At 49.9% G+C, this 27,778-nt stretch overlaps 1 protein-coding gene across 3 annotated transcripts; it reads right to left on the minus strand.

Moving 5' to 3' along the window:
• Positions 1-108: 108 nt before the first annotated feature.
• Positions 109-27,689, minus strand: LOC128405653 (occludin-like). Of its 3 annotated transcripts, XM_053372498.1 has the most exons (9): positions 27,539-27,689; positions 22,745-22,802; positions 20,692-21,431; positions 17,070-17,228; positions 7,639-7,790; positions 4,271-4,480; positions 2,072-2,243; positions 1,054-1,095; positions 109-367 (listed from the first exon to the last, which is right to left on the minus strand). In XM_053372498.1, the coding sequence occupies exons 3-9, from the start codon at positions 21,364-21,366 to the stop codon at positions 266-268; spliced, it is 1,512 nt and encodes a 503-aa protein (XP_053228473.1). In that variant the 5' UTR covers positions 21,367-21,431; positions 22,745-22,802; positions 27,539-27,689; the 3' UTR covers positions 109-265. The 3 variants fall into 3 exon arrangements, with proteins under 3 accessions (XP_053228473.1, XP_053228471.1, XP_053228474.1); XM_053372496.1 differs by lacking the exon at positions 22,745-22,802 and having other exon boundaries at positions 27,539-27,688; XM_053372499.1 differs by lacking the exons at positions 22,745-22,802; positions 27,539-27,689 and adding an exon at positions 22,966-23,270.
• Between the last annotated feature and the right edge of the window lie 89 nt (positions 27,690-27,778).

The following is a 27,778-nucleotide window of genomic DNA, read 5'->3' on the forward strand; positions in this document are numbered from 1 at the left end:
AAGTGCTCTGTCTAAATGAAGATTTGTAAGTTCTGGTTTCTTCTACTTCCTGGATTTCCCCCCCATGCATGTTCAGAGTTCCAGGGTCCCAGAAAACGGAGCTGTTTTTGCAAAATTGGCACAGGAATGGATAAAAGAGGTCATCTTGACATATGTACAGCTCGAAGAAAGCATCCCTGCTTGTCTTGTTTCGGGGGTCAAATTCTGCAGAAAACGGGAGCGTTGATCTGCCTCCGCAGCTGCCTGCCTCGTCCCTCTGTCCAGGTTACGCCCGACTCTTGTCGTAGTCGCTGACCATCCGCTTGATGTGGAAGAGCTTGTTCCGCAGAGACTTGCTGTCCATTTTCTTGCTCTGGTAGTCGGGAGTCTGCGGCGTGAATTTGCGAGGAAAACGCGTTAGGAAACAAAACACAATTCGCAGTGTTCTCGCTCGGGCCTCAGATTAAAATATATTTCTCAACCCAGCTTTTCACAGAATGGTAGAGTTGGAATAGACCTTCCTAGTGTCATAGAATTGTAGAGTTGGAAGGGACCCCAAGGGTCATCTAGTCCAACCCCCTGCAATGCAGGAATCTCAGCTAAAGCATCTATAAAACCAAATTCCAGGAGGCCACCAACTTGGGTGGATTCAGTTTCTCAGGAGTATTTGGCCACTGTGGGCGCTGGCCTATTGTGGGAGCTGAATCCAGCAGCCTTCTGACGTTCTAATGGAACCTCCAGGTCCTGGTGCAGTCTACCTGGATTCCTAGGTTCTTTGGGGTATTTGGCCACCGTGAGGACAAAAACAAAGGCTCTGTCTTCCCCCTACATCCCAATCCTCCTTTAGCGCACAAGGGGCCCGTGGGTGTTTAGGGGCCACGCACAAATCTGGATTTGGCCCTAAGAAGCATAGATCAGGAGTGGTGAAGCCACTGTCCTCCTGGTATTGCTGGCCTCCACCTCCACCACTCTGCCATCGTCGCTGACCATTGGGCATGCTGGCCGCTCCAACATGCAGAGAGCTGCAACTCTTTCCCCGGCCCCTTTTGGGAGGCAGGAAAACGTGTCACTTACGCGCTTCAGGTCCTTCAGCCGGTTGTATTCTTCAGCCACCCCCTGCGGGAGAAAGATGTCAAAGTCAGGAGAGTCCTGTATGTGGAACCTCCCTGTTCATGAGCAGTCTATCTCAGGGCATCCCTGGTAACGCACTCTCGGTCTCTCTCTGTTTTCACCATCCTAAGTTCAGCTCTCCACATTTCCATGTCAGTCTGCAATCATTATTCTAAAGCAAGCATAGGCAAACTCGGCCCTCCAGATGTTTTGGGACTACAATTCCCATCATCCCTGACCACTGGTCCTGTTAGCTAGGGATGATGGGAATTGTAGTCCTGAAACATCTGGAGGGCCGAGTTTGCCTATGCCTGTTCTAAAGGAAGCCCTGGTGGGAAGGTGTCGGGTCCCAGTATCCCTGGTAGAACACAAGACTTAATCTCAGAGTTGAGGGTTCAAGCCCCATTAAGATTCCTGCATTGCAGGGGGTTAGACTGGATGACCCTTGTGGTCCCCTTTAGCTCTACGATTCCTCCCGCTCCACACATTTCTGCAAAGCAATTTCACCCAACAGACCCTGTTTCGCAAGGCAACCTGCCCCTGTATAATCCACCTTTGCCATTTTCACGAATATACGAATTTATTCCTTGTCTGCATTTACCGTATTTTTTGCTCTATAAGACTCACTTTTTCCTTCCTAAAAAGTAAGGGGAAATGTGTGTGTGTCTTATGGAGCGAATGCAGGCTGCGCAGCTATCCCAGAAGCCAGAACAGCAAGAGGGATTGCTGCTTTCGCTGCGCAGAGATCCCTCTTGCTGTTCTGGCTTCTGAGATTCAGAATATTTTTTTTCTTGTTTTCCTCCTTCAAAAACTAGGTGCATCTTGTGGTCTGGTGAATCTTATAGAGCGAAAAATACGGTATACCCCTACCTTTTCTGTCTCTGCAGAGCTGAGTGCTTGCCCATATTGCCTTTCTTCCTTATTTCTACCCACAATTCTTTGCTCTGGGTACCCGGGGGGGATGGGGGACGGGACAACCTACCTGGTACTGCAGGCTGTCTTCGGGCAGATGGTCCAGCTGTTTGCTGAGTTGGTTGATCTGGTCATTGATGGCGTCCATCTCGGCGCACAGCACCTTGTAGCGCTTGAGGTCGGCGTCAAACTCTTGCTTGTAGTCCTGGCGAACGCTGTCTGACGTGATTGGCGGATAGAGGCTATGGGGGACAGTAGAGAAACCCACCCGGAATTGGGGGGTTGATGAGGAATGCCTTGCTTTTAAAACATACACGTGGCCCTATTGTGGTGTGGCGACCCTCTGGGAACAGCAAAGTCTTTGCCAGCACAGAGGAAAACTTTAATTTAGTGCAGGGGTCAGCAAACTTTTTCAGCAGGGGGCCGGTCCACTGTCCCACAGACCTTGTGAGGGGCCGGACTATATTCTGAAGGGGGGGAAAAGGAACGAATTCCTATGCCCCATAAATAACCCAGAGATGCATTTTAAATAAAAGCACACATTTACTCACGTAAAAACACACTGATTCCGGGATCGTCTGTGGGCCAGATTGAGAAGGCGATTGGGCCGGATCCAGCCCCCGGGGCTTAGTTTGCCTACCCATGATTCAGTGCCCTCCTTCCCTTGATGGGGGCACACCACTACTAATTTTATTATTTGTAGCCCGCCCACCGGACTGGGTTGCCCCAGCCACTCTGGGCAGCGTCCAACACGTATAAAAACATCAAGAATCCAGCTTTATAAGCTTCTCCAGAAGGCTCAATCCCCAGTGGTAGGGCTGGGAGCTGCTTCCAGATAGCGTAGACAATATTGAGCTGGTTGGACCTGTGCTCTTAACAGCTTCCTATGTTCATTTGAAGAGCAGAAAGTGCTCAGCACATCATGGCTAGTACCTGTAACATCACCAATCCAACCTTCTCTCATCCACCTTGATCTCCAGAGCAATTTTGTCACTGGTGGAAAAGGGGGCGAAGGTGTGCAATGAACAACCGTTCATATAACCGGTGAGGGTAATAATAATAATAATAATAATAATAATAATAATAATACTCCGTCCATCTGGCTGGGTTTCCCCAGCCACTCCGGGCAGCTTACAGAATAATCTAAAAACATAATAAAAACAGCAAGCATAAAAAACCTCCTGATACAGGGCTGCCTTCAGAAGTCTTCTAAAGGTTGTGTAGTTACTCATCTCCTTGACATCTGACAGGAGGGCATTCCTCAGGGCGGGCGCCACCACTGAGAAGGCCCTCTGTCTGGTTCCCTGTAGCTTCACTTCTGCCAGTTGAAGGAACCGCCAGAGGGCCCTCGGAGACGGACCCTGGTTTCTGGGGTGGAGACGCTCCTTCAGGTATACAGGGCCGAAGCTGTTTAGGGTAGGGGTTGGCAAACTACGGTCCGGGGGCCGGATGCGGCCCCCCAGGCTTGCAAATCCAGCCCGCGGACCCTGCTGCCCGCTCAGTCAGTCCCCACGCCCTGCAGATGCCTCACCGCGCAGGGACTGACTTTTGTGAAGCTGGCATGGCATCTGGGCGGGCGGTGATGCTGCCATAGCATTGGATTGGCTGCATGAAGTTCCTGCAGCCAATCCGAAGCTGCGACGTTTGGATTCAGGAGAGGTGACGGCGTGGAGCAGAGCAGAGGCGGTGCGCGGAGCATGCAAAGTGGAGGGGATGATCGTCGCAAGAAGATTTGTGTGGCGCTTGCCGGCGATTACGCAGAGACCTTGCCACAATATTGTGACCTCTGCATGGTGCGCACTTACCCAGGAGTTGTTGCGCTCTGTCGGGATGTGATGTCAACTTAACTTTCACGCAGAGGGCAGGCCCGTTGGAATGAACGGACCCGGGTTAGGCCTGGCCACGCATGTCAACGGGTCTACCCTTGAGTAAAAAAATAGGGGAGCGACTTCCGCGTAAATACGCATTTTTAAAAAACTATAGTCCGGCCCCCGGCAGTGTTTGAGGGACAGTGAACCGGTCCCCTGTTTAAAAAGCTTGAGGACCCCTGGTTTAGGACTTCAAAAGTCAGCACCAACACTTTGAATTGTGCCTGGAAATGTACTGGGTGGAAACATCACTGGAAGTGAACAATGACTTGGAATGGAAGTCTAGAGGCAGGTGAATTTTGGCGTTGTGCTGGGTGCTGCCGGAATTCGGAAGCCCCAAACCCACCCCTGGGTGCCGCACCCTTTGAGAACTTCTGAAGCAAATAGATATTGTGGCTTACTTCTTCCAGTCGTCCTGGTCCCGCTCGTCTCCGGACTCCACGGCCGTGGTGTAGTCAGTCTCGTACTGCGATTCCTCGAGTTCGGGGTTCCTCCTTCGCCTACGCCCTTTGCGGCCGGAGGGCTTGTTGGCGCTCTCCCTGGCGTTCCCTTCCAGCGTGCTGGAGCTGAAAGTCCAGGCGGGGTTGGCGGTTGGCGTGTAGGAAGGCGGGCTGGAGAGGAGACCCCAAGGTTACACATGAGTAGAGCTCGAGTCAGCTGGGAAACGGCGGCTGCCCTTTGGGGACTCATAGGGCAGGAGGAAGGGAGCTCAACAGCAGGGGGCGCCAGCGCTTACGACAGGCTTGTTAGCAATTTCACTCCTTCGAGCCTGTATTTTGTGATTTGTGGAAATCACACGGTCTGTCTGAGAGGAAGCGTGAGAACCAGATATAGTCCTATCTGTATGTATTATGTGATGTACTTTCACTTTTGCCTGTTCTCTCTCGGAGCTGGATGAGAGAGCACCATGATTCTGTTTCTGTGTAATACAGTGGTACCTCGGGTACAGACGCTTCAGGTTACAGACTCCGCTAACCCAGAAATAGTACCTTGGATTAAGAACTTTGCTTCAGGATGAGGACAGAAATCGCGCAGCGGCAGCACAGTGGCAGTGGGAGGCCCCATTAGCTAAAGTGGTGCTTCAGGTTAAGAACAGTTTCAGGTTAAGAACGGACCTCCAGAACGAATTAAGTTCTTAACCCGAGGTACCACTGTATAGTGTAAATAAAGAGTAGTTTAGAAACGGTGACTGCCCTTTGGGGACGCGGGTGGCGCTGTGGGTTAAACCACAGAGCCTAGGACTTGCCGATTGGAAGGTCGGTGGTTTGAATCCCTGCGACGGGGTGAGCTCCCGTTGCTCAGTCCCTGCTCCTGCCAACCTAGCAGTTTGAAAACACGTCAAAGTGCAAGTAGATAAATAGGTACCACTCCAGCGAGAAGGTAAACGGCGTTTCTGTGCGCTGCTCTGGTTTGCCAGAAGCGGCTTAGTCATGCTGGCCACATGACCCGGAAGCTGTACGCCGGCTCCCTCAGCCAATAAAGCGAGATGAGCGCCACAACCCCAGAGTCGGCCACGACTGGACCTAATGGTCAGGGGTCCCTTTAACTTTACCTTTAGGGCAGAAGGAAGGGAGCTCAACAGCAGGGGGCACCAGAGCTTAGGACAGGCTGAGCCAATTTAATTCTGCTCTCATTCCCATCCCATACCCTCCAAGTGTCCCGATTTTCCAGGCACGGTAACGGAATTACAGAAGCTGTTCCGGTTTGTGATTTGATCCAGGAATGTCCCGGTTTTCCTTTCTTATCCCCTCCCCATCTCGGAAAGTGGGGGAGAGATCAGATCGTCCCCTCCTGTCCTTTTTGGAAACAGGAGTCTTTGGTGTGTGTTTGTTTGTGAAGGTGCAGAAACAGAGTCCTATTTATAATGATAATGAAATCCCTGCACCAAATGAAGGAAATGTTGAAGCTGGCATACGATATCCTTCCTATAATTTTGAAGGAACAAATCCACCGGACATATTTCATTGCAATGCTTCCGCAGCCAGCCAATTATTAGGAAACATGTGGAGTGTTGATCCCTTTATTGGAAATGGAGCCTCACACTGCCTACTCGGAAGTAAGTCCCACTGTATTCAATGGAGCTTACTCCCTGGTAGGGGCATGGGTGGCGCTGTGGGTTAAACCACAGAGCCTTGGGCTTGCCGATCAGAAGGTCGGCGGTTCGCATCCCCACGACAGGGTGAGCTCCCGTTGCTCGGTCCCTGCTCCTGCCAACCTAGCAGTTCGAAAGCACGTCAAAGCACAAGTAGACGAATAGGTACTGCTCTGGCAGGAAGGTAAACGGCATTTCCGTGCGCTGCTCTGGTTCGCCAGAGGCGGCTTAGTTATGCTGGCCACATGACCTGGAAGCTGTACGCCGGTTCCCTCAGCCAATAAAGCGAGATGAGCGCCACAACCCCAGAGTCGTCTGCGACTGGACCTAATGGTCAGGGGTCCCTTTACCTTTACCTTTACTCCCAGGTAACTGGGTAAAGACTGTGCTGCAATCCAAAGTATTTTTACTCAGAACTAAGTCTCACTGAGTTCAATAGGACTTACTCTCAGGTAAATTAGATTTATTCTCACAATTTCCATTGTTCTTGATATCGTAGAATCGTAGAGGACGCATGAAGGTCATTTATCCCAACCCCCTGCAATGCAGGATTCTTTTCCTCAACAAGGGGCTCAAACCCACAACCCTGAAATTAAGAGTCTTGTGCTCTACCCACTGAGCCACCCAGCTAATAACGATAACAAATCCTACAAGCGTTTTTTAAGCGCAGAGTTAAACTGCAAGCGGGATCTGAACCCAAGACCTGAACACACTCCCTTCCTATGCCTGCGATTCAAAAGCGTCGCTGCTTCCAGCTGTGACGGTGGAGCCATCCTGGCTAGTGGCTCTCGATAGCCCCCTCCTCCCCCAAGGCTTTGTCCAATCCTCTTTTACAGCCATCAAGATCGGTGGCCGGTTGCTGTCTCCTGTGGCAGAGAGTTCCACAGTTTAATGATACGTGTTTAACCCCATTGTTGTTGTTGTTGTTTAGTCGTTTAGTCGTGTCCGACTCTTTGTGACCCCATGGACCAGAGCACGCCAGGCACCTCTGTCCTCCACTGCCTCCCGCAGTTTGGTCAAACTCATGCTGGTAACCTCGAAAACACTATCCAACCATCTCGTCCTCTGTCACCCCCTTCTCCTTGTGCCCTCCATCTTTCCCAACATCAGGGTCTTCTCCAGGGAGTCTTCTCTTCTCATGAGGTGGCCAAAGTCTTGGAGCCTCAGCTTCAGGATCTGTCCTTCCAGTGAGCACTCAGGGCTGATTTCCTTCAGAATGGAGAGGTTTGATCTTCTTGCAGTCCATGGGACTCTCAAGAGTCTCCTCCAGCACCAGAATTCAAAAGCATCCATTCTTTGGCGATCAGCCTTCTTTATGGTCCAGCTCTCGCTTCCATACATCACTACTGGGAAAACCATGGCTTTAACTATACGGACCTTTGTTGGCAAGGTGATGTCTCTGCTTTTTAAGATGCTGTCTAGGTTTGTCATTGCTTTTCTCCCAAGAAGCAGGCGTCTTTTAATTTCGTGACTGCTGTCACCATCTGCAGTGATCATGGAGCCCAAGAAAGTAAAATCTCTCACTGCCTCCATTTCTTCCCCTTCTATTTGCCAGGAGGTGATGGGACCAGTTAACCCCGTTATTCCGCCACAAATCTAGCATTATGCAAGAGGGAGAAAAACAACCTCTTTTCTTCACAATGCACCACTCAAAACAACTCCGTTTTCTCTGCTCACCTGCTCTGGCTTTCACCTGGGTAGTAGCCATTCCCGGAGACCTTGTAGTTGTAGGGGCTGGCTGGGGCATGGCTGGGGCTCATCGGCTTTTCAGAGTAGTTCAGGGTGGCTGTCTCATCGTGGGTGCTGGCCCCGTCGGTGACATTCTTCACCTGCGAAAGGAACGAAAGGCGTCGTTTTGGTGCCGGCTGAAACCTTCCCCTGGATCGGGGCCCTTCTGGGACGTGGTTTTGCCTCTCAGGTAATAATAATAATAATAATAATAATAATAATAATAATAATAATAATACAGTGGTACCTCAGGTTAAGTACTTAATTCGTTCCAGAGGTCCGTACTTAACCTGAAACTGTTCTTAACCTGAAGCACCACTTTAGCTAATGGGGCCTCCTGCTGCCGGAGCACGATTTCTGTTCTCATCCTGAAGCAAAGTTCTTAACCTGAAGCACTATTTCTGAGTTAGCAGAGTCTGTAACCTGAAGCGTATGTAACCTGAGGTACCACTATAATAATAATAATAATAATAATAATAATAATAATAATAATTTATTTATACCCCACCCATCTGGCTGGGCTTCCCCAACCACTCTGGGCTGCTTCCAACAAAATATTAAAATACAGTAATGCATCAAACATTAAAAGCTTCCCTAAACAGGGCTGCCTTCAGATGTCTTCTAAAAGTCTGGTAGTTCTTGTTCTCTTTGACATCTGATGGGAGGGCGTTCCACAGGACGGGCGCCACCACCGAGAAGGCCCTCTGCCTGGTTCCCTGTAACTTGGCTTCTCGCAGCAAGGGAACCCCCAGAAGGCCCTTGGCGCTGGACCTCAGTGGCTGAACGATGGGGGTGGAGACGCTCCTTCAGGTATACTGGACTGAGGCTGTTTAGGGCTTTCAAGGTCAGCACCAACACTTTAAATTGTGCTCGGAAATGTACTGGGAGCCAATGTAGGATGGGTGAATAATTCCAAATTTTCACATTTCCCTGCCACAACCTGGTTAGAGTATTGGACTAAGGAGCTGGCAAACCATGGTTTGAATCCTTACTCGGCCATAAAGGCCCCTGGGTGACCTGGGTGCGAGCAGTCCCTGACTCTCATCCTAACCTTCCTCACAAGGTGGTTGTGGGGATCAAACGAGGAAAGGGAAAACCATGATATAAATGCAACAAATAGATAAAATAAAATTACCATCGCTGCTTCTGGTTGTTTTTTAATAAAAAGTTGTCATGAAAATTCACCAGAATTTGGGTGCAGAGTTCTCTGTATCCAGACACTTGTTTTTCGTTTTTCCAAAACAAGTTCCCTAATACAATGCATATTTTTTTAAAAATTGTTTAAAAATGCATTCTTAGACACACTTCCCCTCAGTGTATGCATTTCCGTACAGATTACGTGGCTGTGGAACCGCATGACAAAATCTGGAGACGTGTGGATTTGCTCGTTTTAATTCTTTCAACGCCCCTGCAAGGTGGGTTAAAGGTGACAGGGACTGGTTTGCATGGTCCAACTCTGTCAGGGATTCTTTAGCTGCAGTGCCCGCACTGCAGCGGGTTGGTCTGGATGACCCTTGAGGGTCCCTTTCTTCTTCCCGCTTTTTAGCTGCTTCTTCCATGTGAAATAAAAAATTTAAGGTCATATATATATACACCGTATTTTTCGCCCTATAGGACGCACTTTTCCCCCTCCAAAAATGAAGGGGAAATGTGTGTGCGTCCTATGGGGCGAATGCAGGCTTTCGCTGAAGCCTGGAGAGCGAGAGGGGGCGGTGCGCACTGACCCCTCTCACTCTCCAGGCTTCAGGAAGCTATCCGCAAGCGGTGGGAGCCCGGCGCGACTTCGCGCAGCTCTCCCACGGCTTGTGGAAAGCTGCCTATTCTGGGGGCTGGGGTTGGGGGAAGCTCAGGCTTCCCCCACCCCAGCCCCTGGGGGGGGAATAATTTTTTTTCTTTATTTCCCCCCCAAAAAACTAGGTGCGTCCTATGAGCCGGTGCGCCCTATGGGCCGAAAAATACGGTATATTAAATGTTCATAAATGTACCAACCAAGTGCATACATAGATGTGTGGACCACAGGTCTGGATCAGCACAGGAGGACCGCCCTGAAACCATTTTGACACCCAAACTGACCAAATGTTTTCTCTGCAAGGAGGGAGGGGGTGAGGGAACCTTCCCATTGTCTCAGGAAGTGGGTAATCACCATCTCAAAGGAATGGCCAGACTACCAGGAAAGGCAATCAGATAAGGCATTATCAGATAACTTGGCAGAAAGGAAAAACAACAACACACTCAGATTTCTGTTGTAGACCGCCTTTTCTGTGATGTAGGTATGGTGTTTGTGGGGTGGTGGTCTTCGGTTCGAATCCCCGCAGCAGGGTGAGCTCCCGTCTTTCGGTCCCAGCTCCTGCCCACCTAGCAGTTCGAAAGCACTCCTAAGTGCAAGTAGATAAATAGGGACCGCTTACCAGCGGGAAGGTAAACGGCGTTCCGTGTGCTGCGCTGGCTCGCCAGATGCAGCTTTGTCACGCTGGCCACGTGACCCGGAAGTGTCTGCGGACAGCGCTGGCCCCTGGCCTCTTAAGTGAGATGAGCGCACAACCCTAGAGTCTGTCAAGACTGGCCCGTACAGGCAGGGGTACCTTTACCTTTACCTAACCTGAAAAAACGCAACCTGAAGAGGCTGTAACCCGAGGTATGACTGTACTGTAAGGGCAGATTTTTGTTTATTACACATGCCAGGGTTTTTGCTAGAAAACCTGCAGGCCGGATCACACCCGTGGCATTTCCTCACGAGGAACGGCCTGGGCTGGGGGGAGGCGTGGGTGCATTTCAAGTCTTGTGCTGGACTTCCCTGACCAGGCAGAGATCTGCATCTGGGGGGCAGACTATTTGCTCAGAGATGACTTCAACTGGAGGAAGAGGGTGCAGCTGCTTCTCTCCCCCGCCCCCTCACGCCTTTCCTCCTTTCCTTCCGGGCTTTTTTCAGAGCCACGACCACCTGGGGCTCCAGAGGCTTCAAAGGATCTCCTGCCAGTCTAAGGAAGCCGTCTGTCGAAGCAGAAATCATGTTGCAGAGAAGACCCAGCGGAACCGACAGACATTATTCAGGCCCCAACTGCCCTATTGCATTTAAAGAAGCATTGTACCACTTTAAACATGGCTCCCCCCCCCCCCGCAAACCATCTTGGGAACTGTAGTTTCCTTAAAGTGTGCTAGAAGACTCCTCTTCTGCCTCCCAGAGCTACAGTTCCCAGAACGGTTAAACCACTGCTTTTTTTTCTTTAAAAAAAATGCTTCGGGGCGACTCTCATTTCGACTCAAGAACACCACCGTTTTATAGTTCAAATTGGGAAAAATAGGGAAGCTTTTAATGTTTAATAGGTTATTGTATTTTAGTGTTTTGTTGGCAGCTGCCCAGAGTGGCTGGGGAAACCCAGCTAGATGGGTGGGGTATAAATAAATTATGATGATGATGATGATGATGATGATTAAATAAATAAATACAGTGAATGGACAAAAGTACAAAGGTTCACAAAAAGTTTAGGGCTCCTTAGGGAGCTCTGGGAATCGGATGAAGAGGCCGGATAGCTCAGTCGCTCAGAGCGTGGTGCTGGTAATGCCAAGGTTGCAGGTTCGATCCCCGTATGGGACAGCTGCATATTCCTGCCTTGCAGCGGGCTGGACTAGATGACCCAGAGGGTCCCTTCCAGCTCCACAGTTCTGGGATACTATGAAAATTCAAGCCAGAGGTACATTTTCAAAGGCTGCAGATCACCAGATCTTCCAGCAAAGAGCGTGTGAAGTCTGTTCCACCCGTCTGCCCTTGAGTTCTGAAACATCTTTGACACATGCAACCCCTTTCCTTGCACGCTGCACCCTGCTGGCCTGCGCTGTGCAGACCGTGTCCCTGACTCCCTGCTTATCTCTGCCCTTGTTGTACAAGGTGTCACAGGATGCCCCAATGCGTGCCTTATCTGGTTATCTCCCGCTTGGACTACTGCAATGCGCTCTACGTGGGGCTACCTTTGAAGGTGACCCGGAAACTACAACTAATCCAGAATGCCACAGCTAGACTGGTGACTGGGAGCGGCCGCCGAGACCATATAACACCGGTCTTGAAAGACCTACTTTGGCTCCCAGTACGTTTCCGAGCAAAATTCAAAGTGTTGGTGCTGACCTTGAAAGCCCTAAACGGCCTCAAAGGCCCAGTATACATGAAGGAGCGTCTCCTCCCCCATCGTTCTGCCCGGACACTGAGGTCCAGCTCCAAGGGCCTTCTAGCGGTTCCCTCACTGCGAGAGGCCAAGTTACAGGGAACCAGGCAGAGGGCCTTCTCGGTAGTGGCGCCCGCCCTGTGGAACGCCCTCCCATCAGATGTCAAAGCGATAAACATCTACCTGACATTCAGAAGACATCTGAAGGCAGCCCTGTTCAGGGAAGTTTTTAATATGTGACATTTTAGTGTATCTTTCATCTTTGTTGGAAGCCACTCAGAGTGGCTGGGGAAACCCAGCCAGATGGGCGGGGTACAAATAATAAATTATTATTATTATATTATCTGTTCCGTGTCCCCCTGGACATCCTTGAACCACAAGGAGGCCCCTTTGGCAGGGAGGAAAGGGTTAACCGGCTCCTTGCCCGCTGGACTCTGGGACTGAGCCCCTTCCCCAAAAAATGAGGCGGGACTCCCCTGTCCCGCTCTCCTCCAGGAATGTTGCAAGCTCTGTCTAGCAGATCTGGCATGAAATATCTCAACATCAGGTGCTTTCGATTTCTTTTTTTTGACCCCCAAGTGCTCAGTAGAAGCCGTCAAAATCTGCAGTCATTTGAAAACTAGGAAATTAAAATTTAAAAATCAACATCAGGGAGTATCTTTCATGCCGTTAATGAGTCGATTTTGCAAAATTACAAAGAATGCACCTTTTGCATTTTTAAACAATCTAAACTAAAGCAGGTTTTCTTGGATTTGCTGAAAAATCTGTTCAGCACTTCCTTCTCAAATTCCTCCTTTGCCCCCCCCCCCATGCACACTCAGTAAGGATAGCCCATTGAGGTCTTTACTCTCCGCAAGGTACTGAGTGACCGCTCTACGGTACAAGCAGTGCATGGCTGAGCAAGTATTCTGGGCCAAAACAAACAAGATGAATTTTAACACGGAGAAATGTAAAGTATTGCACTTGGGCAAAAAAAATGAGAGGCACAAATACAAGATGGGTGACACCTGGCTTGAGAGCAGTACATGTGAAAAGGATCTAGGAGTCTTGGTTGACCACAAACTTGACATGAGCCAACAGTGTGACGCGGCAGCTAAAAAAGCCAATGCAATTCTGGGCTGCATCAATAGGAGTATAGCATCTAGATCAAGGGAAGTAATAGTGCCACTGTATTCTGCTCTGGTCAGACCTCACCTGGAGTATTGTGTCCAGTTCTGGGCACCACAGTTCAAGAAGGACACTGACAAACTGGAACGTGTCCAGAGGAGGGCAACCAAAATGGTCAAAGGCCTGGAAACGATGCCTTATGAGGAACGGCTAAGGGAGCAGGGCATGTTTAGCCTGGAGAAGAGGAGGCTAAGGGGTGATATGATAGCCATGTTCAAATATATAAAAGGATGTCACATAGAGGAGGGAGAAAGGTTGTTTTCTGCTGCTCCAGAGAAGCGGACACGGAGCAATGGATCCAAACTACAAGAAAGAAGATTCCACCTAAACATTAGGAAGAACTTCCTGACAGTAAGAGCTGTTCGACAGTGGAATTTGCTGCCAAGGAGTGTGGTGGAGTCTCCTTCTTTGGAGGTTTTTAAGCAGAGGCTTGACAACCATATGTCAGGAGTGCTCTGATGGTGTTTCCTGCTTGGCAGGGGGTTGGACTCGATGGCCCTTGTGGTCTCTTCCAACTCTAGGATTCTATGATTATTTCTGCTGAGCCTGTGGGAAACTGCAGTCAAACATAGTTATACACAAGCACTAGTTAGTGCGTGAAGAGGTTAAGACCACAGAGGTAGAGTCCTAGACTCAGCTTCCTCTCCAATGAGGGAGGAAGTGTAGCCTTCTCTTCCTGTTCCCCCTCTCTCACCGAACTGGCCAAGGCAGACGCGCCTAAGCGAGCTCCAAGCTTTGAGCATCCGTTTGAAGCTCTCCGTCTGTCTTTTCTACCCAAGAGTATTCTGCCTGTGTTCTCCTTGCTGCTGCTTGGATGAATGCACAAATCTGACGTTTTGTAAGTAAAGTGCTTTAAACTTACTTTACCGTTGTGGTCTTTTCATTGCAAGAGAAAGAGGGGAGCTTTGTTTGCATGTATCCAAACAAGATATGAAAAGGGCTTAGTATTCCCATGCTATACAGCTTTTGTGAGTTTAAACGCTGCTCCTGCTGGTGAGTAAATTAAGTAAATTATGAATCCAGGCACCCAACCAATCCTTTTCTCATCCCCCCCCCCCCATTTCACAAGGATTCACTATTTTCCTCCTCTAGAGCCATTGCGGCCACTAACCATCAATACCCCTCTCCTCCTCCAATCTTCTTTTAAGCCATCTTGCTTGGTGGCCATTTCAGTCTCCTGTGGGAGGGAGTTCCACAGTCTAATTATGCACTGTGAGGTTTATTATTGTGCTGTGAACAGTGGGGACAAGGAGGCTTTCCCAACCCTCCATCATGAGGGCCACATTCCCTTGAGGAAATCTTTCTGGGGGCCACTCAGCAACTCACTGCCTGGAATTATTTCTGTTATAAGAATTTTAAGGTCTTAGATATGTAATAAATGTTCATAAATGTACCAAGCAAACACATACATAAATATATAAACCACATGTCTGAAACCCCACAGAAAAAAAGTCCTGAACAAATTGACCTCAAATATTTCTCTGCAAGGTCAAAGTGGGAAACCTCCCCGTTGTCTCTTTCATCACAAATCCTGTCTTAAGGGCACATTTAAGATATGAATAGGGTGTGAGCCTGTGACCTGGCTCAGGAACTAAGTATTTATCATTACAAAAGACTGGCCAGGTTCCCCAGGGTATCCAATCAAGTGAGCATTAAGAGGTAACCTGCCAGACAGGAGGTAAACAATGCACTCAGATTTCTGTTGTAGACCACCTTTTCTGTGATGTTGGTATGACGTGTCTGGGGGTGATCTTGAACTCCAGGGCAGGCAATTTAAAATGTCTATATAAGAGCAGACACACCTTGGTTCTGGGTTCCTCCTCCTTTCTGGAGGGGAGCACCATGTTGCAACAGATCAATAAAGATCAGGCTTACTAGCTGCTTTGCTTCCCAATATTCTCTAGTTGGCCTCTGTTATTTTCTCCGACTGATGGAGAACCTGCAAAGGACTCTAGAAGGGCTCTTGTGTACCCCATATGGGAATAAGGGTTAGGGTTTCTGTTTATTACATTTCCAAAGGAGATCCCTGGGGGAGCGTAAACCTGTGGCACTCTGCATGCCAGGTGGGGGCTGTACCATTCGAGAGCTATGGTACAGGCCTCTCTGCTTTGGTTTGGCTGATCTACACGCTGTAATCCTGACTCAGCACTCTTGAGGCTCCAGAAGTTTGAGGTCTGTCTCGTCCAGCAATTTGCTGCAAGGATCTCAGCAACTGTGTGTGTGTGTGTGTGTGTGTGTGTGTGTGTGTTTGTGTGTGTGTGTGTTCCGCCTCCCCACCCCTTCTGAAATGGGGAAAAGTTTCTCAGAGTTGCTCTCCGCTTTGGGGGTGCCCCGAACTGTAAGGTGTTTGGCAGGCGTGAATTCTCAGAGCATGAAATTGTGCGTAAAATGGGCACCGGGAGCCTGGTTAATCATTGACGCAACCGAAACCAGAGGGTATCGCAAGCAAATAGCGCAGAGCGAGAGTCTCTTTCAGAGACACACAGATTTCCCTCCCTGTTGAACGTCGCAGGCCGAAATCCCACCAGGTGACGCCTTTGCAAAACAATTTAACAAGAGGTAGTGACAATTTAACAAGAGGACAGCCACTTGCATGGTTTTTAAACAGGATTGGTTTTCAAAGAGCGAGTCTTGGGGGTTGAACGTAGGACCTTGTGCACGATCGACTGTGGAGCTGTAACCCTACGTTAAAACAACATAAGCTTCTAGCCCTCATTGGAAATTTAATAGGAACAGTGGCCAAGTGGATCTATCAGGCTCAGCTTTGCTGATGAAAGCCGTCCAATTAGCTTTCCAGAGGTCACATGCCACTGGTGGGCGGGGTGAGAAGGGAAAATGGGCGGAGCAATGAAGCTAAATTTCGCCTTTAGTTTCTGCAGACAAGCAACTCTCGCTCTCTCTCCTCCATCCTAGCCAGCCAGCGGGAAGATCAAAGTTCAATGATGCATTTCTAGGCTGGGAAAGAAGCTCTAGAGGGCTGGGGAGGGGTGTGGCCTGAGGAGAGGGGGTGTGGCCTGAGGAGAAGGGGTGTGACTGGAGGAGGCTTCTGAGGGCCAGATGGAGAGGCCAGGAGGGCCACATTTTAAAGAGCAAAAGAGCCGCCCTCCTAAGAATGCTGCGGCGGCGGAATGGGTCAGTACGCTTCGCTGCTGACCAGAAGGTTGGTGGTTTGGCTGTGGGTAGGATTCCTGCCTTGCAGAGGGTTGGACTAGATGACCCTCGTGGGTCCCTTCCAAATATTATTGTAACTCGCCCTACGTGGGGCTGCCCTTGAAGCTGACCCAGAAACTGCAGCGGGTGCAGAATGCCGCGGCGAGACTCCTTACGGGGTCCTTGCTGCGAGATCACATTCACCCAGGGCTATACCAGCTGCACTGGCTCCCAGTGGAGTACAGGATCAGGTTTAAGGTGCTGGTTTTGACCTTTAAAGCCCTATAGGGCCTAGGACCCTCGTATCTACGGGACCGCCTCTCCTGGTATGTCCCACGGAGGAACCTACGGTCTTCAAACAAAAACACCTTGGAGGTCCCAGGCCACGGGGAGGTTAGGCTGGCCTCAACCAGAGCCACGGCCTTTTCGGCTGTGGCCCCGATCTGGTGGAACGCTCTGTCACAAGAGACCAGGGCCCTGCGGGACTTGACATCTTTCCGCAGGGCCTGCAAGACAGAGCTGTTCCACCAGGCCTTTGGCCAGGGCACAGCCTGACTCCCTCCTTTGGCAATCCTCACAGAACTTCTAGCCCAATGGTTGCCATTAATTTGATTGGAATTAATTGTATAATGAAATGATTTTAGAATGTTTTATTGTTTTGCTGTTGTTAGCCGCTCTGAGCCCGGCTTCGGCTGGGGAGGGCGGGTTATAAATTATTATTATTATTATTATTATTGTTATTATTATTATTATTATACAATTCTATGGTTCCTCTCCAGCTTTTCTCCACTTGAATTCTCCACTGTCCTTTGGAAGAGGAAGGGGAGACATAGAGAGAGGAGGGTAATGCTTGGATCGTGGGGTCGTGGAAGAGCTCCACTGCCCCAAACACAGCCCCACACTCACCCATTCCTCCACGTTGGGTCCTTCGTGGAATGCCAAGGGCTTGTCCCAGTAGACGTTTGGCTTCCCGTACTGCCAGATCTTCTGACGCGTCTTGTGGGCGAAGAAGCAGATGACACACAGGAGAATCACGAGGAGGAAGCCACAGACGATGGCGATTGCCTGGTGTGGTTTTTTTTGTGGGGTGGGAAAAAAAGTGTGTATAGCATCAAACACCAAGGTTCTCAGGCCTGGGAGATATAACAGTACATTGGTCTCTGAGCATGTGCAGAGCGCATTTCACTCCCCCCTCCATATATGGGATGCACATAGATGTGGAGGCGCGGCTATTCTTTTGCTTGCTAAAATGTACACCCCACTTGATTGTGAAAAAACAAAGCAAATCTCAAAGCAGCGCAAAAAAAGATGCAATTAAAACCTCAATAATAATAATAATAATGACCTAAGACTTTCAGGAAGTTGAGATGACAATAAACTAAAAACAGATTAGAACTCACATCAACTTCTCTGAATATATGGGCAGGCTTTTCTAAGCAAGAATGTTTTTAGGCGCCAAAAAGAGAACAGCGAAGACTGAAATCAATCGGCAGGGAGTTTCAAAGTTTGGCTGTTGCCGTCCTCAATGGCCGAGTGCTTACAATTGTGAAATAGGTATTTTAGGGTCGGTTCCGCAGAATGAAGTGGCCAAGGGGGCAAATATGGGCAAGGTGACCTCACAGGTAAACAAAACGAGGTCATGACTCATGGGAATGTGATAAGCTCTGATTGGACCAGAGTGTAGCTGGTACCCTCCGTGATTGGAAGGATGGAAGGCAAAGGAGCCCAATACTAGGCGGAGCCAGAGTCAATGAAAGGCGGAGCCAGAGCCTGCGAAGGGCGGAGCCAAATGACACTCGTTTTCTCCCCCTCACTCCTTCCGGGTTGAAGAGGAGGGAGCTGATTGGCTGAGAGCAGACGCTTGGGACACAGCCCCATTCGCCCTAATGGTTCAGCTCCATCTGGACTGTGCGAAATTACTAGGCGACTCACGAGTCCCCCATGGCCATTCGCCCTGCACTGGGTGCGGATCGCACCCAGACGCTCTTATCTTATCTGCTGGGCAGTTTCTGGGTGTGCCCAGTTTAATGGACCGATTGTTTTGCTACCCAGCCCTGAAACCGACCTCTCCGATTTGTCCTTTTGCTTTGAAACAAAATAGGTTCCTGGTGTTTGCTTTTCAACCAGCCTGCCTTTTTCCTGGGGCCAGAACCTCTGAGCAATACAGAAAAGCAACAGAGCAGAGGCAACTGGGGCAGAAGGCATCATAGAATCCTAGAATCATAGAGTTGGAAGAGACCACAAGGGCCATCGAGTCCAACCCCCTGCCAAGCAGGAAACACCACCAGAGCACTCCTGACATATGGTTGTCAAGCCTCTGCTTAAAGACCTCCAAAGGAGGAGACTCCACCACACTCCTTGGCAGCAAATTCCACTGTCAAACAGCTCTTACTGTCAGGAAGTTCTTCCTAATGTTTAGGTGGAATCTTCTTTCCTGCAGTTTGGATCCATTGCTCCGTGTCCGCTTCTCTGGAGCAGCAGAAAACAACCTTTCTCCCTCCTCTATGTGACATCCTTTGATATATTTGAACATGGCTATCATATCTCCCCTTAACCTCCTCTTCTCCAGGCTAAACATGCCCAGCTCCCTTAGCCGTTCCTCATAAGGCATCGTTTCCAGACCTTTGACCATTTTGGTTGCCCTCCTCTGGACACGTTCCAGTTTGTCAGTGTCCTTCTTGAACTGTGGTGCCCAGAACTGGACACAGTACTCCAGGTGAGGTCTGACCAGAGCAGAATACAGTGGCACTATTACTTCCCTTGATCTAGATGCTATACTCCTATTGATGCAGCCCAGAATTGCATTGGCTTTTTTAGCTGCCGCGTCACACTGTTGGCTCATGTCAAGTTTGTGGTCAAACAAGGCCTCCCCACATACCCAACTCCCCGCCCCCCAATCCTTCCTCCCTGGGAATCTTCCTCCAGTCAGAAAAATGGGCTTCTGAAATCCTACAGGTGCCATCCAAGCAGTCATGAGGTCTAGCAACTTGCCAAGACGAGCACCAAAAGACTGAGGAGAATTAATGGAGGAGGAACCAGCAGCCCCAAGGGATGCTGTTGGATTGCAACTCCCAGAAGCCCCAGCCAGCTGTCCCCAGGGGTCAGGCATGATGGAAGAAGTCCAGGCATATCTGGAGGCCATCAGGGTCAGGGAAGTTTGCTTAGAGCAGGGATGGAGGCTCCCAGAAACCCCTGGGTCCAGCATGGCTGGTAATCCTGAACGAGGTCATCCTCCAGGGGCCCCTCTCTGTCTGTTGCTCACACCAGCTCATTCTGCTGGGAATTATAATGACTATTATTAGCTAATTTTATTGGTTGCTGCTTCTGCCGTGGTGACTCACAGAACGACTTACAAAACAACAACAACATACACACCTTAAAAGCGGGGGTGGGGGGAGTACATCAAAACAGCCCACCCACTCTAAAGGGCCATGTAGATAGCTAAAAGCCCAAGGACGGTGTGAAATGGAAGGAAATGTTAGGTGTTAGAAATGTTAGGTGCTTGAAGATATCTAGCATTGCGTCAGGGGCTGTTTGGATGAGGGGTGGGAGGCACCAGCTAGGGAACCCCCAGGGGAAGGAGGCTCAGAGCCAGGGGATTTGTGGTGGGACAACAACGAGTGGTCAGAGGTGGGTTAAACCACAGAGCCTAGGACTTGCCAATCTAAAAGGTCAGCGGTTCGAATCCCCGCGACGGGGTGAGCTCCCGTTGCTCGGTCCCAGCTCCTGCCAACCTAGCAGTTCCAAAGCACGCCAGTACAAGTAGATAAATAGGTACCACTCTGGCGGGAAGGTAAACGGCGTTTCCGTGCGCTGCTCTGGTTCGCCAGAAGCGGCTTAGTCATGCTGGCCACATGAACCGGAAGCTGTACGCCGGATCCCTTGGCCAATAAAGCGAGATGAGCATTGCAACCCCAGAGTCGGTCACGACTGGACCTAAGGTCAGGGGTCCCTTTACCTTTACCTTTACCGGGGTAGGAGGTGTCAGAAGCTGAAAGGGTAACAGGTTTTCCTGAGCAGGGAGAGTTGGTAGCAGAGAGAAGTCCAGAATCAGAGGCAGGTTGGAGAGGACAGAGGCCAAGTGTCAGAGATGAGACAAGCTGTCAAAGAAGTCAGGGGTTTCCCCCTCCTGCTGCAACCAGCTCCCCTCCCCTCTGCTCTCCCAGAACCAGAAGAGGCATGAAAAGAGCGGAGGAAAGAATAGCAAAGTGAAGAAGTCTCAGATTGCTTTGGAAAGACCCAGGAGAGGAGGAGGAGGAGATTTAGTCAGTGGTGGGAAGGCGGGGACCTTCAGTTCTTGCAACTGACCTACTGGGAAGAGCTGCTGTGATCACTAGGCCTGCACTGTTTTGGTTTCTTTGAATGAAAGAATTCACCGAGAGTGGAGTTTTTTTTTAATTGCTGGCCTGGCTCTGGCTGCTGACGGGATGGCGCCAGGCAAGCCACTCCGGGGAGAGTTTCCCACAAGTGGGGAACCTCTACAGGAAAGGCCCTGTTTCCGCGTTGCCGCCCTCAGAACCTCCCTTACCTCCTGAGGGTCCACCATGCAGTAGTGGTAGAGATATTGGCTGGCGTAGACCCCCGTGGTGTAGACCGAGTTGCACATGGCCAGCATGGGGTTGACGTAGTAGCTGCTGGACATCTGAGCCCGCGGGTTGACCCCCACGACGTAGACGATGGAGGCAATCAGCATGATGAACGCCATGATGGCGCACAACACCAACACCACCAGGTAGAACCTCCGGGAGCGAGAGCCGCTGGACTTGGTGAGGCTGGTGATAGCGAGCGCCAGCAGGGCGATGAAGCAGAGGATCGACATGGCGAGCATGAAGCCGTTGGCCGAGCGCGGGTTGGCCATGCCTCCGTAGTACCCCATGCCCATCCCGCCGTAGGTGCTCCCGCCGTAGACTCCCATGCCTCCGCCGTAGTAGCCGCCCATCGAGCCCCCGTAGCCATAGCCGTAGCCGTACTCCCAGGACAGGGTGGAGGCCACGCAGGCAAAGATGGCGACACAGAGAAGGACCCCCACGCCCTCCAAGATCCTCACGATCCCGGGGGGCGAGTTCCACTTGTAGAAGTGCTGTGGGACGTCTTCGATGTAGTAGGAGCCCGGTGGAGGGGAGTGGATGTCATAGCCATAGTCCTCGCCGGGGGGCCCATAACCGGTGGGAGGGCTGTTGTAGGGCTTCTTGGTGCTATACATGCTTTGGGGGGGGGCTGGCGGCCAGAGCGTCACACACCCCTGGGAAGGACCTTCAAAGAGGAGACCTGGAAAGGAAGACAAAGGGATATGCTGAGCATCTCTGAGAGCTTTTCATTTGGGCAAGTGAAAGTGGTTACCAAGGCATACAGTCATACCTCGGGTTACAGATGCTTCAGGTTGCGTTTTTCCGGGTTACAGGCTGCCGAAACCCAGGAACGGGTTACTTCCAGGTTTTGGCGGTTGCACATGCACAGAAGCGATAAATTGCGCTTTGCACATGCACAGAGGCACCGAATTGCAACCCGTGCATGCGCAAACATGCAGCTGTGGGTTGTGAATGTGCATCCCACACGAATCACATTCGCAGCCCGAGCGTCCACTGTATTTGAGTACACAGCCTAATAATAATAATAATAATAATGGCAATCGATTACAAAAGTGTATTTGAATACACAGTCTAATATTAACAATAGATTTTTCCCCAGCAGGAAGTCGCTGGAACTCATGTGGGTGCCATTGCCATTATAAGAGCACAAGGGCAGGATTCCTGCATTGAAGTGGGTTGAGCAAGATGATCCTCTGGATCCCTCACAACTCTACAATCCTATGTTTCAATTAAGAAAAAAACCACGAACCGATGTGGAAACGTGGGTAGCTGAACTTTCATGAGGGAGAAACACACTTATGGAAATTCATCTGCATTTTAGCATATGCATCTAGATTCAGATAGGTAGCTGTGTTGGTCTGACACAGTCGAAATATAAAAAAATTAAAAATTATCCAGTAGCACCTTAGAGACCAACTAAGTTTGTTCTGGGTATAAGCTTCTGTGTGCATGCATTGGAAGAATTGTGCATGCAAACGAAAGCTTATACCAGAACAAACTTAGTTGGTCTATAAGGTGCTACTGGACAATTTTTTATTTTAGCACATGCAATTTTGCTTGGCGAACATGTTTTCTTTTTGCAAGGCAGTTGCCTGCTACTCCAATTCATCTTTCAGTTTCACTGATATATTGTGTGCGTACATACATATACATACGATGCATTTTTGTACACCTCGCTTTGCTGCAAATTTGGAGAGGTGCAACTTCTCAACGATGGTGGTGTTGCTGTTGGTGTATTCTTTCAAAAACGAGGTGAGTTGGCGGCCCTTTGAATGCGAACTGAATCGAGTCCCTCCTCCCACCCCCAAATCTCTGCTTGGAGATGCCAGAGATCAGACTCAGGACCCTTTTCTCCCCTGAGACCCTTCAGACTCTGGCCATTGCCTCCCCCCCACCCCCACAACAGACTAAGACCTGGGAGACCAGGGTTCAAATCCTCTCGCTTGGCCATGAAGCTCACTGGCTCACAGTGCCTCTCACAGCCTAACCTACCTCGCAAGGTTGTTGTGGAGATGAAACGAGGAGAGGGAGAAAACCACGTCCAGCCCAACTTCATGGAGAGAGAGAAAAAGGTGGGAATACAGAAGCCGCCAAGAATTGAACGGAAATCCTGAACGCTGAGTCTGATGGTTGCAAGAAGGGGGTCGATTCCCCCCCTGCGGCAGCCCAGACCTCCCCAGCCTCACAAAAGAGTTGTTTGCAGTCTCTCTTACCCCTGCCAGCCGTCCCGCCGGCGACCTCAGCCCCAGAGCGCCAGTTGGGTCACCCCCTTGTTGTCCCTTTCCTTCCTTTCTCTCTGGCACCTGGATTTCAAGGCCGTTTCTTGCGAAGACAAAGCCGGACACCGGAGCCCGGCTCTCGCCTTTCGCCTGCTAAATAAATGATCCGCTTGCTCTTGTTTGCGTCCCCTGCTGTCGTCCGCCCAGCGCATGCCAGGACAGGAGCCGTCTCTGAATGGGACGAAGCTTCCTCCCTAGGGACTAGCGGCCAGCGACACCTCCCAGCATTCAGAAGTTCCTTCCTTCCTCTCTCTCTCTCTCTCTCTCTCTCTCTCTCTCTCTCTCTCTCTCTCCCAACCCTTCACCAAGGGAAGGAGGCACAACGGTGGCCTTCCACCGAATCCTCGAATTCGGCCCCCAGACAATTCGTCTTCCGGGGCCTGGTTTTCGTCAAGTGAGGCTGTGCAATTAAAGGCCATTTGCAAAATTGTAGCCATCAACCTCGGTCACCTTGAGCCAATGGCAACCTCTCCGCCTCACCTACTTTGCAGGGTTGTCGCAAAGGAAAAAATAATAACCTGCGAGGGAAGGGATCGTGTGCAACGCCTCCCACAGATAAACAGAATTGAAATAAAATTTTAGCGGTAAGCTGAGTCCTGGTCAAAAGGCGGGAAATAATAATAATAATAATAATGGCAGAAATTGTGAGAATGACCAGGAACATACCAGAGAAAGAATGCAGAGATCCTGATGGTGTGTGTGTGTGTCTGACTTTGCCTGCCCGAAATGTTAGAGGGTATGTGAATTTGTCTACTCCTCTTTTACTGCCGCCCAGGCCATCACTGCCTCCACAGTTTAACATGCTCTGCATGCACTTTCTTTCACCTGCCTTGATCTTCCAATATTGGATGCCCACCAGCTCTGGTCTTATGAGAGAGGGAGAAAAACTCTCCCCTATTTGCTTTCTCCAGGCCACACACAATTTTGCATACTTCTATCATGTTCCCGGGGACGCGGGTGGCGCTGTGGGTTAAAGCACAGAGCCTAGGGCTTGCTGATCAGAAGGTCGGCGGTTCGAATCCCTGCAAAGGGGTGAGCTCCCGTGGCTCGGTCCCTGCTCCTGCCAACCTAGCAGTTTGAAAGCACCTCAAAGTGCAAGTAGATAAATAGGTACCGCTCCAGCGGGAAGGTAAACGGCGTTTCTGTGCGCTGCTCTGGTTTGCCAAAAGCGGCTTAGTCATGCTGGCCACATGTACGCTGTACGCCGGCTCTCTTGGCCAATAAAGCAATAAAACATAAACACTGCCAACTTTCTTCATAGGGGAGTCTCTCCACTGCTACCTAAGACCAAGCCTCACTGAATTAAATATGATTTATGAGTAATAATAATAATAATAATAATAATAATAATAATAATAATAATTTATTATTTGTACCCCGCCCATTTGGCTGGGTTTCCCCAGCCACTCTGGGCGGCTTCCAACAAAGATGAAAAATACACTAAAATGTCACATATTAAAAACTTCCCTGAACAGGGCTGCCTTCAGATGTCTTCTGAATGTCAGGTAGATGTTTATTGCTTTGACATCTGATGGGAGGGCGTTCCACAGGGCGGGCACCACTACCGAAAAGGCCCTCTGCCTGGTTCCCTGTAACTTGGCCTCTCGCAGTGAGGGAACCGCCAGAAGGCCCTCGGAGCTGGACCTCAGTGTCCGGGCAGAACGATGGGGGAGGAGATAATCCTTCAGATATACTGGACCGAGGCCGTTTAGGGCTTTAAAGGTCAGCACCAACACTTTGAATTGTGCTTGGAAACGTAGTGGGAGCCAATGTAGGTCTTTCCAGACCGGTGTTATGCGGTCTCGGCGGCCACTCCCAGTCACCAGTCTAGCTGCCGCATTCTGGATTAGTTGTAGTTTCCGGGTCACCTTCAAAGGTAGCCCCACGTAGAGCGCATTGCAGTAGTCCAAGCGGGAGATAACCAGAGCATGCACCACTCTGGCGAGACAGTCCGCAGGCAGGTAGGGTCTCAGCCTACGTACCAGATGGAGCTGGTAAACAGCTGCCCTGGATACAGATTTGACCTGTGCCTCCATGGACAGCTGTGAGTCCAAAATGACTCCCAGGCTGCGCACCTGGTCCTTCAGGGGCACAGTTACCCCATTCAGGACCAGGGAGTCCTCCACACCTGCCCGCCTCCTGTCCCCCAAAAACAGTACTTCTGTCTTGTCAGGATTCAACCTCAATCTGTTAGCCGCCATCCATCCTCCAACTGCCTCCAGGCTCTCACACAGGACCTTCACCGCCTTCACTGGTTCTGATTTGAAAGAGAGGTAGAGCTGGGTATCATCCGCATTCTGATGAACACCCAGCCCAAACCTCCTGATGATCTTTCCCATGGTTAGCGCTTAGGATGGATCTGTCACTTTCAGCTCTCCCAGTTCCAAAGGCCACATTTCTCTCCCAGCCTTGAGGCTTCCAATTTACTGGCGTTCAGAATTTTTTCAGTTAGAGAGAGAGAGAGAGAGAGAGAGAGAGAGAGAGAGAGCGCAGAACATTTCCTCCACGAATGCAAACTGGCGATAAGGAATGTTTCTTTTCAGACCTTGCAAGCTGGGCTCTCCCCGGCTGTCTGGCTGAGGCCCGAGTTCCGAAAAGGCAACAATCATTGCTCAGAGAAGGGAGTGATTTGCCAAACAATGGGTGCATTTCTGGGAGCTTGAGATACGCTCCCTGAGCTAGTTTGAAAGCTGCATTACTTGCAGTTGCAAGGAATTTTCCTTGTGTATGTGCATGCATGGGTTTTTTAAATTTAATTTTTTTTAAAAGATGCCTCCCATTCTGCTTTGCGGCCCTTGGATTTCTGAGCCGCATGAGAGCTTTGTGGTTCAGAGTCAAGTTTGGCAAAAGAAAACGAGAAAAGGATAATCAAAACTCCCCAGTTTAAAAAGTCGCTCAGAGCGAAGAAGAGGCAAAATCGGATTTTGGGTGGCTGCAACTCAGAGCATGGCTGCTCTGTTTAGGGATTGTGTAAAGCACTTTCCCTGATTATTTTCAAGCTGGAGTCTCTCCCACTGATCTAGGGTCCTTCGCCCTAAAGAAAAATCAAGATTCTAGTCCTCATTGAGTTTAAACAGGGCTCTTTGCCCTCCTACACTGACTGGCAGCAGCTTTCCAGCATTTCAGACTCAGATTGTGATATATTTGTATAAGTCATTGTGAAAACTCAACAGCATTTTTTAAAGCACGAATTGTTTCCAATACAGTGGTACCTCAGGTTAAGTACTTAATTCATTCCGGAGGTCTGTTCTTGACCTGAAACTGTTCTTAACCTGAAGCACCACTTTAGCTAATGGGGCCTCTTGCTGCTGCTGCGCCGCTGGAGCACGATTTCTGTTCTCATCCTGAAGCAAAGTTCTTAACCCGAGGTATTATTTCTGGGTTAGCAGAGTCTGTAACCTGAAGCGTATGTAACCCAACGTACCACTGTATACACATTTTTGATGCAATTTCTGCCCCATAGACACTTTTGTGCAAAGCAATTCCCTTAATAGAATGAATTCTAATGCTTTTTTAAAAAAAATAAAATAAAAAAATCTTTGGTGCATTTTGCCCTCATATACACATTTTTTATATGCATTACTCAGCTGGAGAAGGAAAACTCTGGTCCTCAACCTCTGCTGCAAAGGATTAAACCCCCACAAATCCAGAGTGGAGTCCCTAAAGTGTTTAGATGGCGCCTTGTACGCAACTCCTTCCGGCAACTCCTGCAGCCAAACTGGTGCCAAACGTCTTGCTCTGCTTTCCTTTGGGACCCCATCAGTGAAGCTGAGAGGGGGGTCTTTTCACCTGGGGCAGCCCAGGACCTCCAGACACACAGCCCAGACTTGCACCCCAGGGACATCACTTGAGTGGTTTGAATTCACCCCCGGAGGCGCACTCCATTGTCTCTTAGATGCCAACAACAACTCAGCTGGAGAACTGCATTGCAAAATTCGGAGGATTTGAACCCGGGACCATGCGAAACAGGTGTTCTGCTTACTTCCCTCGGATGCTCCCCAAATTGTAGCATGATGAGGAGAGGAGGAAACGCATTGCTCTGACCACTAGGGATGGGTGAGGAATCTCAGTTTGCATTTAAAGAGGAACCTACTGAATTTTCGCTTTTTTAAAAAATGCTTGAACCGAATCACAGCTGCCCTTCAAAATTAAAAACCAAGTTTTGCAATGCCATTGTCTATGGGTGCTCTACCACTAAAAAATAAAGCAAGGTCCTAGTCCTCATTGTTCTAAACAAAGGGCTGGTTTGAACAGGAACCTAGGAGGTTTCCTTCTACAGAGACAGACCCTCGGTCCATCTAACCCAGCCTTGTCCACACTGACTAAGCTACACCCTTATTCGAAAGCGTCTACTCTGAGTAGGGCTTAATGGCACGCACCCCTCTGTGCACCAGGACCCGCAACGTTTTCGCTGCAAAAAGCCAACCCTCCCTTTCTGGATCATTTCATCAAGGGTGAGAAGGGCAGGAGGGGCACCCACAACACAAGTTATTTCTCTCTCTCTTACCTTGATTTTCGTCCCTCCTGGATCCCTGGACGGCTCCTATTCCCTTGCCTCCGGGGAGCTCATGATTGCAAAGGTTACCTTAATCACCACAACTTCCTGTTACCTTTGGAGCAGTGAGTCATGTGACCCTCTCCCCCCCCCAACCAGAAGGTGTTGGCTGCAGAAGTGCCCCCACCCTGCCCGCTCCCCGAAGCACACACCTTTCTATTTATTTTCTGCCCCTTCCTTCGCTCCTCCGAA

Source organism: Podarcis raffonei, chromosome 18 (genome assembly GCF_027172205.1).
Source record: "Podarcis raffonei isolate rPodRaf1 chromosome 18, rPodRaf1.pri, whole genome shotgun sequence".
Classification (NCBI taxonomy): Eukaryota; Metazoa; Chordata; class Lepidosauria; order Squamata; family Lacertidae; genus Podarcis; species Podarcis raffonei.

What these genes read in the sequence shown, in the direction of transcription:
- LOC128405653 (XM_053372498.1), bottom strand. Translation starts at nt 21,366, where the DNA reads ATGTATAGCACCAAGAAGCCCTACAACAGCCCTCCCACCGGTTATGGG. An exon ending in GCATGGTGGACCCTCAGGAG is followed by an intron (nt 17,229 to 20,691) that starts GTAAGGGAGGTT and finishes AAACCACACCAG; the next exon opens with GCAATCGCCATCGTCTGTGG. An exon ending in CCAGGTGAAAGCCAGAGCAG is followed by an intron (nt 4,481 to 7,638) that starts GTGAGCAGAGAA and finishes TCTCCTCTCCAG; the next exon opens with CCCGCCTTCCTACACGCCAA.